The following is a 12,273-nucleotide window of genomic DNA, read 5'->3' as shown; positions in this document are numbered from 1 at the left end:
ATGATCCTGTGAGTCTCTTCCAATTCAGGACATTCGACGAATCTGTGACTCTACTTCTTTCAACCTTTAGTCTCTAAGACCGCAAATCTAGTAGATCTATATACCCATTCTAATTAGTCAAATTTCTCTCAAGCAAATTTTCCTACAAAATTTAGATATTGGAACAGAAAATTCTCTACTAAATATAGGTTTTTCAATAGTTTTCCAGTGTTTTTCAGTTCAGAAAAACATAAGTTAGAATCTCATCCTACTCTTGGCTTAATTAAAAAAAAAAAAAAGTTTTAGACACATTATAAAAGTGGTAGAAAAGGAAAACTAGAGGAAATAAAAATTTCTGCACCGAGATATTATTTAATATCCCACTGGATCTAATCTGTTCCAAATGGATGTGAAGTCACCCTGTCAGAATTCAGTTTGATTATTTATTTGACACTACTGGAAATATCTGTCTCAAAACACTATGCACAGCACTGTAGACATTAAAAAGTCAACCACAGGCATGGAAAAAAAAAAATTAAGAGAAAACAGTGCACAAATGTCTTGCACAAAATTTAGTACGAATAAGTAATCATAAAGAGAAAAAATCAAAGTAATTAAATTATTCAAAATGTCAAATGACCCCAATATGGATAACTCAAAGAATAAGAATTCCTATAAAATAACTAGACAAATTCAGTTAAAGTTCTATGCTCCAGGATAAAGCTGACATTTTTGAGGCACTTTATTCATAATAAAATAAAATCTGACATTCACTGTTTATTTAAAGGGGGTAATGGATAAAGCTCCTTACAGAAAAGGGTTATAAAACTCTTCATTAAGGATTACAGAAAGAATTTCCAACCAATTCCATATGCTAAAATTATGAACAATTACACAAAGGACACATTACAGAATAGAAAAAAACTTAGAAGGGTAAAACCTTTCAACTTTGTGACTATGTTTGAATTGCTCTGTATGGATGCAGAACAAAACAATATTTTTACAGATATATACAATGCATAGAAATACCAGCTATGGGGAAAGTAACTAACTGCACTGCTAGGATGCAATGACCTTCTACTGAAGAAAGCTGTAAAGAAGCAAAGTGATAAGTGGTTGACCTTGTGACCAGAGGACTAGGCAAGAAAAATTAGGCAAAAAAAAGTCCATGCTGCCAAGGATCATCCTGGCCCGTACAGTATCTCCATCAGAGTGGCAAATTTATGGACTAATTCCTAATACAGCTCACATCCTAAATTGGAAAAGCATTACTCCAAGTGCTTCAAAATTCCACTTTTATGATCACTTGGCAAAAGATTGGTTTGATAACCCAAAAAGTCGATCCCAGTCTCATAACCATCCTATTCTAGAAAATCTAGTTATAAATAAAAGTGTTTTCAGAAGCCAATGCGCAAAATAAGAGAACCTGACACATAATGAACAAAACCTCCACTACAGTCACTGCATGTTTTTAAACAAACACTGGACTTGTGAAATATCATATTTTAGTCAAAAATTACTAAATTGCTGGGGCAATTTCTGTGATGTATGGCTATATTATGCATTTTTGCTTCAGTTCTTACTCATGAAAGACTAATGAGAGACTTCAATAGAAACTTTAAGTTCTTTCGCATCCCAGGATGCGGTAGGTTAGACTGTTTCAGAACACGTACTTTATACCTGTCAGAATAAATATGATTTAAATCTGACCTTAAAAATCAAGCTTCCTATTTCCAACTGTTCTTCCTCTCCCCTACAAGATTTTCATTCTACTAACCGTAATCAGGAATGTGTAGTAAAATAATAATTTTAAAAATTAGTAGACTTATATTGGCAGTAGTTTTACTACAGATTCTTTTTACTGGACTTATTTGGTACTTTCTGAATTTGAGAAACAACTGAATTGGTCTTATTTGTTTGCTTTTTAAATACACAATACTGCCAGGAAAATGAAGCCCACTTGCATTTCAGCCGTCAATCTTAAAAATGTGATACATCCTTATTAATGTTAAACATTAATAAGTTTAACAAGAATGGTAACTTCTAAACAAAACCTTAACTGGTCTTTTCCTGGAACTCACCAGCTTACATTCATAGTTTGAGACTTCAGCTGAAAGCATAAATTTAAACATCAAATATACAGCAGTGAATTGAGTGTGAGACCACTTCTAGATTTTATTGTCTGATACTAAAATAATTTTTATGCCAAAATTTTACAGCTCATGTCATGTGAAGTAAATAGGATCAAATTACAGTGCATAAAATAAAGTAAGCAAACATATTTTTTGTGGGATCAGGTTTACAAGGATATTTTCCACTGAAAACTAGACCAACAGATAACTGGCAATTATGCGAAATGATTTGGAGTTAAAAACATCTTCCACTTTCAACTTAACTATAGATAGACTTTATAAATCTGACACCAGAAAAAGCTAGCTGTCCTTGCATATGTTGATTTTTTTTTCTAACAAATGGAAACATGTCAATTGATTCATAAGGGAACAAGTTGACTGAAATACTTTGACATTCAAGAACTGTGCAGAATGAATGGAAACGATGCTCCTTCTAGATAAAACAAAGAGGAACTTCACATGTTTAAGACAGACTAACAGTAGTCAGACAATGCAATAATGGCAATTTGCTCCAGCTATGTATAGGTAGAAAGAAGTGGAAGAAAGTCTCAATTCCTGATGCAAATGGAAATATAAGAGATTAAGGACTAATGAGTTGCTATTGAAGAGCCTGCAGGAAATTTCTGTCAATTCAAAATGGTGCGATATAGCTGACAACAGTGAGGAGTCTGCATAGAGGGACTAGATGATCTGCACTAGTGGTCCTATTGACCAATTTATTTATGATTCAAGCTATTTTAATAGTAGACCTATTTTCACTTTCCTCACAGTTTATCCTTTGTAAATGACCACCTTCAGATATAAACAAGCTCAAACATCCTTATGGATGCTAAATGTAAACTTCTCCACACAAAACAAAATAGAAGAGTACTCATTCAATACTCTTAACTAGTAGTAGAGTGAAACATTTGAAGTTAAATCCTGTTTCCTATAATACTACTCAGTTCACAAAAGCAGGGAATAGAAGAGGACAAACATAGTATTTCTACTTCCTTCTCAGAACATTACCGATTAGATTCAAGGTTAGTGATTTTGTTTATTGAGAATACCGATATAACTGAATTTGATCTTAGGCTGCTACCACCATATGAAAGAAAGAGGTTATATACCTTTTTTAAAATTTTTATAAAGAGCTTCAGAGGGGAGAAGTTTGTTAATTTTTTCTCCTCCTGGAAGCAAATCAAACTGTCTTTTGAATTACATTTTACTGTTTACACACAAGCATTAAACCACAAGTATGTAGCATTAACAGAATACTTGAAACCAAGTTTCAGAACATTACAACCTTTTATAACAAGGCCAGTGCACTGGCTATAAATCATGCTCAACAGAATACCAATAAATTTTCAGGCTATCATATAAGTGAGTTGAGAGGAAAAGTTAATGACCTTCATGTGCACACAAACCACACAATAAAGTTAATTTGTGAACATAAAATAGCATCTGTTGTTAATACCAAAACGCTTTCAATGAGCTGAACTCAGATCACAATTTAAATTTGACAGACTGCATTTATGCCCGATCTTTAAGTTACGGTAATAAGAAATGCTGTAAATTTCAACCAATGCATTAATTTGTGCTTTTCATATTGTGAAGAGCTTAACATTCTAGAAATATACATGAAGTAATAGATCATAGAAACAAACTGAAAAAAGGAATGACAAATCTGAAGACGTAGTTCCTGATTCTGTTTTCTTGTGCATTTTAAGACATGTTTCAGGATTAAACTTCACCAGTTTCTCACTGAATGAAATGAAACCCATTAGCCACTGGTAACTCACCCTTTTCTGCTCTTTAATATATTCCATCAGTTCCTCTCTTGTCCTTTTCACTGCTTCTTCAATTGCCTTTTCACTTCGGTTTTGCTCCTCCATTAATGCTTCTTTAACAATTTCCTTTTTAAAAGGAAACATGCAAGTGTAAATATTAGAAGTATTTCACAAATGTAATACAGGTCATCCCTTCCTACTAAAATTTTATCCTGACCACACTACTTTCTCAATGATAGTTATCAGAAATGTATGCAATATCTTCACAAAAATTTATGAATTCTGTACTTCGATCACTAAAGGGCCTAAAGAAGAGTGAAATAAACACTTTAAATCTCTTTTAATAAATACATAATGTTCCCTGAGAGCAGAAGAAAAGGAAGCAATACAGGTATTATACTCCAACAGAAGCAGGGATGTATTAGTTGCTATGAATAGAGTAGAATAGAGTAGCATAGCACAGCACAGCATAGAATAGAACAACATAGAAGAAGGAGAGGAGAGGAGAGGAGAGGAGAGGAGAGGAGAGGAGAGGAGAGGAGAGGAGAGGAGAGGAGAGGAGAGGAGAGGAGAGGAGAGGAGAGGAGAGGAGAGGAGAGGAGAGGAGAGGAGAGGAGAGGAGAGGAGAGGAGAGGAGAGGAGAGGAGAGGAGAGGAGAGGAGAGGAGAGGAGAGGAGAGGAGAGGAGAGGAGAGGAGAGGAGAGGAGAGGAGAGGAGAGGAGAGGAGAGGAGAGGAGAGGAGAGGAGAGGAGAGGAGAGGAGAGGAGAGGAGAGGAGAGGAGAGGAGAATAGTTTCAGTTGGAAGAGACCTACAACAATCAAGTCCCGACCACTGCCTGACCACTCCAGGGCTGACCAAAAGTTAAAGCAAATTATTAAGGGCATTGTCCAAATGCTTGGGGAATCACCCACCTCTCTAGGAAGTCTGTTCTGGTGTTGGGTCACCCTCTCAGTAAAGAAACGTTTCCTAATGTCTGGTCTAAACCTCCCCTGATGCAGCATTGAACCATTTCCATGCATCCTGGCACTGGATACCAGGAAGAAGAACTCAGCACCTCCCTCTCCATGTCCCCGCCTCAGGAAGCCACAGAGAGCCACAAGGTCACCCTTCAATCTCCTTTCCTTCATATTGCATGGCTGTTTAGAACTTCCATGCAGGCTGTTCTATCATCACAATATCTAGAGTCCTAATGACAATAAATTTGTTTCCAAACCTTGGGAAATTCCAGGTTCATTCTGCCCACAGCAGTAAAAAGCAACAATGGAATCCCACCCAGCCCCCAAATTAGCATTGCCCTACACCAAACCTGATTCAATACTAGAAATGCATCACAGCAGAGAAAGCCAGGAACCACTTCTCGAAACAACTCTATCACCTCCCGTACAACTTCTCTGTGTAAGTTACCAACTCAGGAAACAACTGCCTGGAGCAAAGTCACTATCCTAAAACTTAAGTCCCAGCATCCCAAATCCACTCATGAAACAGGAACATTATTTTGATTCCAAAATGCAGGAAAATTAAGTGACAAGCATACGACTCCTGAAAACAAACCATATAAAAATGTAACATTACATTTACCATATGCTGTTAGTGTACAAAATCAAGAATACCAGCACTGGACTAAACCCCATTGTTTTTAAAAACTCTTCAGTGGAAGCATTTCAACTGAAAAAGGAACTGTTATTTCTTGCCTTTAGCTATTTGTTCCTTTTCAGCCAGAACTGCATAGTTTGTGCAAAACTATACTTTTGCTATCTGTATAACAGAAAAAGTCTAAAATCCCAACATCGAAATGTGCAACTATGTAGTCCCTACTGTTCTGGCATATAGCAAAAACAGAAATCACAGTTGTGAAAATTTTTTTTTTTTTGTATTTTAATTCTGTTTACCACAGAAAAATCCAGAGGCAAAGGTCTCACTACAGAATTCAGGCAAGACTAACTGAAAAAGTAGCAGAAATTTATATATTCTAGAAATACACTGTTCTTGTAATTATGTAATTCTTGTAATTCTTCTCATGTCAGCTTAATTTGTCAAAAGGTCCCAAAATAGTCTTGTATTAGAATTGAAAAAAATCCCACCATTTACCCTCTTAAACTCTGAAAAGGAAATTATAGAACTGATAAGGTACTATCTCTTAATATGTAGAAAATTTTACATCAATAAAAACCAACTAAAGTATGTTAAATTTTCTTGATATCATGCTACTTGAAAAATTACATGAATAAAGGTCCAAATAAAAATAAAATTAATTTCTACAAGTCTGTCAAAACCAAACCAAACCAAACCAAAACACAAGAAAACAGAAACCACTGGTAATACCTTCATGGAAGACTACTTTATTACAAGAAGATTAAAACAGAAAAAATAAAACTAAAAAGAATTACTTTGCATTTAACATGGTAAGATCCCAAAATTAAGACCAGTATTGATTCTCTGAATAACATACAGTTACAGATAACAGTGAAAGTAAAGTCGTATAACATCTTGTTGAGGCAGTAAGTAAAGCATATCATAACTATGCTAGTTTTTACTGTTATCAATAGTTATTTCAAGACCAAAAAGTTGATAAAAAAATGTTCTTTTCTAACATTGTATATCCATCTTTCTTTTACCACAAGGAACAAAAGGTTACCTATTCCTTCATTACTATTAAATAAAGAACTTGCCTTAAATTTTTACTTTTTTTTTTCTTTGTCAAGTTCATAATACTTATAAAGTAAGAGTTTTATAATAAGGAGATCCAAAGGTACTCTTAGATTCAGTATAAATATTAGTTTTTCTATTTATTCCTAGCATCCAGCAGTTCAGAAAAAAATTAATAATCCTGAACCAGTGGATATTCAAAAATCTCAAAATTTTGAAAAGCAAATACTTGTTTCAAAAGGTACTGAGAATAGCTAGTATGATGAACAGCTATTCCTAGTTCTCTAATTCCTGTGCTTTCTTTAGTTTTGTAAAGATTTTTCTAATTACACAGGGGATGACTCAAAATTTGAGTAAGAATATCTGCCACAGCACATACCAAGTTAAATTTTAGAGAACATAGTAAATATAGCTTTACTGCAGTAAAGCCTTCAACACTGTTCCCCACAACATTCTCCTGAAGCAACTGGCTGTTTACGGCTTGAATGGGCATACCCTTTCCTGGGTAAAATACTGGCCCCAAAGAGTTGTGGTGAGTGGAGCCAAATCCAGTTGGCGGCTGGTCACGAGTGGTGTTCCCCAGGGCTCAGTATTGCAGCCAGTTTTGTTTAATCTCTATCAGCAATCTGGATGAGGGGATTGATTGCACCCTCAGTAAGTCTGCAGATGACACCAAGCTGGGAGGGAGTGTTAATCTGCTGGAGAGTAGGAAGGCTCCACAGAAGGATCTGGACTGGGTGGATGGATGGACTGAGGCCAGTTGTATGAGGTACAACAAGGCCAAGTGCTGGATCCTGCACTAGGGTCACAACAACCCCATGCAACACTACAGGGTCAGGGAAGAGTGGCTCGAAACTTGCCTGGCAGAAAGGGACCTGGGGGTGTTGGTCGACAGGTGGCTGAATACGAGCCAGCAGCATGCCCAGGTGGTCAAGAAGGCCAACAGCATCCTGGTGTGTATCAGGAATAGTGTGGCCAGCAGGACCAGCGAAGTGATTGTACCCCTGGTACCCACTGGTGAGGCCGCACCTTGAATCCTGTGTCCAGTTTTGGGCCCCTCACTAGAAGAAAGATACTGAGGTGCTGGAGCGTGTTTAAAGGACAACAAAGCTGGTGAAGGGTCTGCAGCACAAGTCTGATGAGGAGCGGCTGAGGGAACTGGGGCTATTTAGCCTGGAGAAAAGGAGGTTGATGAGAGATCTTATCACTGCCTACAACTACCTGAAAGGACGTTGTAACATGGAGGGTGTTGGTATCTTCTCCCAAGCAACAAGCAATAGGACAAGAAGAAACAGCTCAAGTTGCACCATGGGAGGTTTAGCTTGGATATTGGGAAATAAACATTTACTGAAAGGGTTAATAAGCACTGGAACAGGCTGTCCAGGTAAGTGTTTGCATCACCATCCCTGGAGGTGTTTAAAAGACATGCAGACATGGCGCTTAGGGCATCGTTTAGAGGTGGACTTGGTGGCATTAGGTTAATGGCTGAAACTGATGATCTTAAGGGTCTTTTTCAACATAATGATTCAAGGAATCATCTACCATATTCTAGTTAACCAAATGAAGTACTGATGTATCTTCCAAATATATAAACATTTATTACTTGGTAAAACAAAATTAATATAATGAAACTAGAACTGAAATTCATTATTTCAGATGCATTTTAACTATATGTATCATCTGAAAATTACCTCAACAGTCAAAGTCTGCCATGACAGTGGTAATTCTACAGACGGTTCATGTAGTCAGCAGACAGTCTGATTGTATACAAAGACTTGTACTTCAGTGGGCTTCATCCTAACATTTGTATTTACCAGACTCCTGCTCTAGAAAAGTTAATTTTGGCAATTAAACTTGACCAACCATAAGCAAGGATGAATCACATGGTTCTATTTTTCTGTGATTTGAATGTCAGTTTCTCAACTGAGTTTAAATGTTATCCTGCTTTCTAAATTCAGGAGAAATGAAACAGTACAAGAAAACACACAGCTTTTTTCCCAGGCTTATGTCTTAACAAACAGACACTACAACCACTAAGAACACTACTGAACTGTCTGATTTAGTTTGCACTGTCCCTTACTCACAGCTCATGATGGAGAAACATAGACCATTGTAACAACGATGACAGAACACCAAAGACTATCAAAAGACAGCTTTGCTGTAGTATCAATGGACTGGGAAGAAAACTCTTTTATCCTTTCCAGTTCTCAGAGGGCTTCAAAGAGCAAGCATCATACAATACCCAGTCTCCTAGCCAACTCAGTCACAGGTTTTTGCTCTGTCCTTCAAACTAATCAGTGATACTAGTTTTTCCTTCTGTGAAAAGAATCTTCATGCCTTCTTCTACACAACCTTTCACAAAGTGTTCTCCTCTATGTTCTCAAAGTCACCATCTGTCTTTGCTCTATTTCTCTCAGTCGTTACAGTGAATTATCAACTGATATGAAGATTATTGAAAATGTGATAGTACCGATTACTAGTGTTTAACAAAGTGTTAGTGTGTGTGCTTCTTTTTCCTTCATCTCTTTCATCGCTCTTTCCTGTTATGCTATACACTTTAGGTTTTATCCTAATTTAGATTTTGGTTGCAAAGGTCCCTTATTTCATCTTTAGCTAAAAAGGGTACAGAATTCTTTGAGGCTTCAGTGTTATTTTAATACACTCAAGAAAATGGGGAAGCCCAGTTTCACATAAGAATTTGAGGAAGAACATTCCACAAATTGCACTTGAGGTGTAGCTCTTGGTGTTTCTGTTTTTTGTTTGTTTGCTAGAATACCTAATAAAAAGTAAAATAAAGGTATTCAAGTACTCAATTGACAAATCATATTCAGCCACATAATCACAGTCACATATTCACTACATATATATATATCTGCAGGAAGACAGAAAAAAAACACTGTACTGTATATACCAGAGAACTTCAGTCGATTGTGTGGTAGACTTCGTTTGTTTGTTTGTTTATTTTTAGAGCCATATAATTGTTTTCAATTTTATAGGAAAATTCCTTTGTTTTCACACAAGCATCAGGTGGCAGTACTAAATTTTATCTAGGAAATGCAACCACAGACAGCAATATTACTGTTTTTTCAGAAAATAGTAACCCTCAAATTATCATGTCTGTGGTTATAAACTACTTCTGAAGTCATACATGGTTAAAGTCTGCATGCAGCAGCCTACTTCTCTTCCAGACTTCGCAACCATATTAAAAATAAACCTATCTAATGGCAGAGATATCTTTCCACTCAGTGCTACTAAGTTCCGTGCTTCCTCACATGCTCAAGATTATGCAACATTTTTCTAAATGAAAAAATCTTTTCTGTGTCCTTATGGACTTACCATGGTCTCTATAAACACTGGACACACTAATATTTCTACAAGAAGGTGGAAAAACAAGAAAAAAGTGAAACTGAAAATACTGGTTGGAGACACTCTTGAGAGAAATCTAAGAACACTCTCCCAATGAAAGCTGAAGAATATAGTAAAGGCAACAAAAATTGGAGAAGATGTCCTCTGAAGGGCAAGTTTTTCTCCAATGCATTACGTGATACTACGTTATCGATAGCCTATTCGGGTACGAATTATGATGTTGAGAAAAGACCCCAACAACTTCTTATATGACTCCACAAGATTTTGAACACAAACAGCTATGTTATGATAGTCCAAGTCTGCTGCTGAATAAATACCTTTTGTTTCTTCCAAGGATTAACACTTTCCTACCCAATCAAAATCCTACAAAGTCTAACAAAGTTATTCCTGGAATTTCAATACCAAATATGCCATTTTGCTGAGTACTTCAGAAACACAGAATAAGTGGAGTATTTCAAACTCTGCCTCCCCCATAGGATTCTGTAACCTATGTATAAGATGAAACAACAAATGGATGAAGAAAGACTGATAAACCAATACTGTGTTGTATTCCCTTAAGTGGCACTGCACGCAATGCTTTGTATATCAAAAATGAGAAGAGTTTTGAGGATGTATTTAGGAAAGGGCCATTCTACAGCTAATAAATCTGACTGAAAGCTAGATTGGGAAATAACATTGCAGACAAACTTTTTTATTTATGAGTTCTTCCAACCTTCTCAAATAGGGGAAAAATATCTAGAAAAATAACAATTTTCAACAAAAAATTGACAGTTAAGCAATGGTGGAACAGAAACAAAAGCCAGTTCTTTAAACCTACAGACAATGTCTTCATGTTTCACAGACATATTTTTTGTTCACTAATATATGACTGGGTGCGGAATTCCTTTAGATATTCAACACAAAATTGATTCAGGCTTGCCAAAACTATCAACAAATACACTCCCTCAAATATGAATGAGCATGAACATTAAAAAAATTTTAATAATGTAATAGCTAAGTAGCCATTCCGGTTTTGTGATTAAGCACCATGTGTTCCAGATATTTTGCTTTCACCTTCCAAGCAATGTCATATACTGCTATTTGTAAAAAAACATTTAATGTACATTAAAGCCCAAACAGTACAGAAAAATATTTTTTTCAGCTATTTAGATGTTTGCCAGTAAAACTATATTAATACATTCCAAGATAATAAATTACAAATTTATTGTTCTACAAAGAACATGACCACATGAACCCTCAGGAGTGTGAACATACCCAGTTGCCTTGAATGCTCAGAGATTACCCCAGCAAAGACTATTGGGAAGTTCACCTTTTTTTTTTTTTTTCCCCATAAGCCTTTTAGTCAACTTTTCTTGCAAAAATATGTGTTCTTTGTATATCTCAGTATATCTCAGTTGTGGCTTGGCTGAATGAAACACTGCAGCCTCCATTTTCCTGAAATACTTTCCCATTGGTAAGATCATTTTGCCTTAGTGCTTTTGCTCATGTCCAAGAGGAAGCAGAGTTTATGTTAGTTCTTTTAATAAATTAAGGTCTTTTTTTTTTTTCCTAATTCTTTGCAGCCTTCAGAACACTTGAGCCCCTAATGTATCTGCTGTGTGGATTATGGCAATGATGAACTTGGTCTTTTTCCCTTGAGAATTAGGGTAAAGTGCAGTAGATTATACACAGTATTTCAAATTTAAGACTTCAGGAAATGACAAGGGTGATTCTTTGCTCTGAGTGCTTTAGGAGAGTTATTCATTTCAAATATGACACGGACCTAAATTTCCAGGGCTCACCCTGCAGCTGCCTGCTTTTTATTTGACTTTTAATGAAGTTTCTTTAAAACAAAAAATGTGGTGTATAAATTACCTTTATCTTCTTTGGTACTCTGTCTCCCCTCTAGTTCACCTCATTTATGTAACTGAGTATATAGCTTTGTAAAATGATAACAACTATCAAGCAGAGAGCTTCGTGCATATCATTATAGCTATGGCAGCTATTGCTACAGCTAGTCTGCATTGCCCACTAATTATAAATACAATGTATCATCCTTCTATTTTATCCAAAATTGTATGGATATCATAACCCTATATTCCCAAAGAATTTTTTGATTTCAGTTCCTTCAAAGAGCAAAAATAAGCAGAAAGACGATGACAATGGAGAGCTTTGTCCGTTGTTTTTTCACTGAAGCTTATAGTTGTATCTCAGGAGCTTCACTGCAGCTTTGAATTCTAGGGAAAAATCTGCTTCAGTCAAATTACCTGATATAGTTTCTCCTTATCTAGAGGGCAACCATTTCTTTATTCAAATAACTGCTCTAGAAAAAAATCTTCTAGTGGAAGGCTTTCACCAAGCATTCCTCTTAACACTGACAACTACCAGACATATTAAAGTC

At 36.1% G+C, this 12,273-nt stretch overlaps 1 protein-coding gene across 3 annotated transcripts in view; it reads right to left on the bottom strand.

Annotated features, from left to right (window-relative positions):
- Window positions 1–12,273, bottom strand: part of CCDC91 (coiled-coil domain containing 91) — a 148,435-nt gene that overhangs the window by 25,593 nt on the left and 110,569 nt on the right. For all 3 annotated transcript variants that reach the window (XM_071816941.1, XM_065842937.2, XM_071816936.1), the window contains one exon: window positions 3,893–4,006. In XM_071816941.1, the coding sequence (XP_071673042.1) occupies window positions 3,893–4,006 (114 nt within the window). The remainder of the gene's footprint in view (window positions 1–3,892; window positions 4,007–12,273) is intronic.

Source organism: Patagioenas fasciata, chromosome 1, assembly GCF_037038585.1.
Source record: "Patagioenas fasciata isolate bPatFas1 chromosome 1, bPatFas1.hap1, whole genome shotgun sequence".
Lineage (NCBI taxonomy): Eukaryota > Metazoa > Chordata > Aves > Columbiformes > Columbidae > Patagioenas > Patagioenas fasciata.
This window is presented reverse-complemented; position numbering and strand designations above follow the sequence as displayed.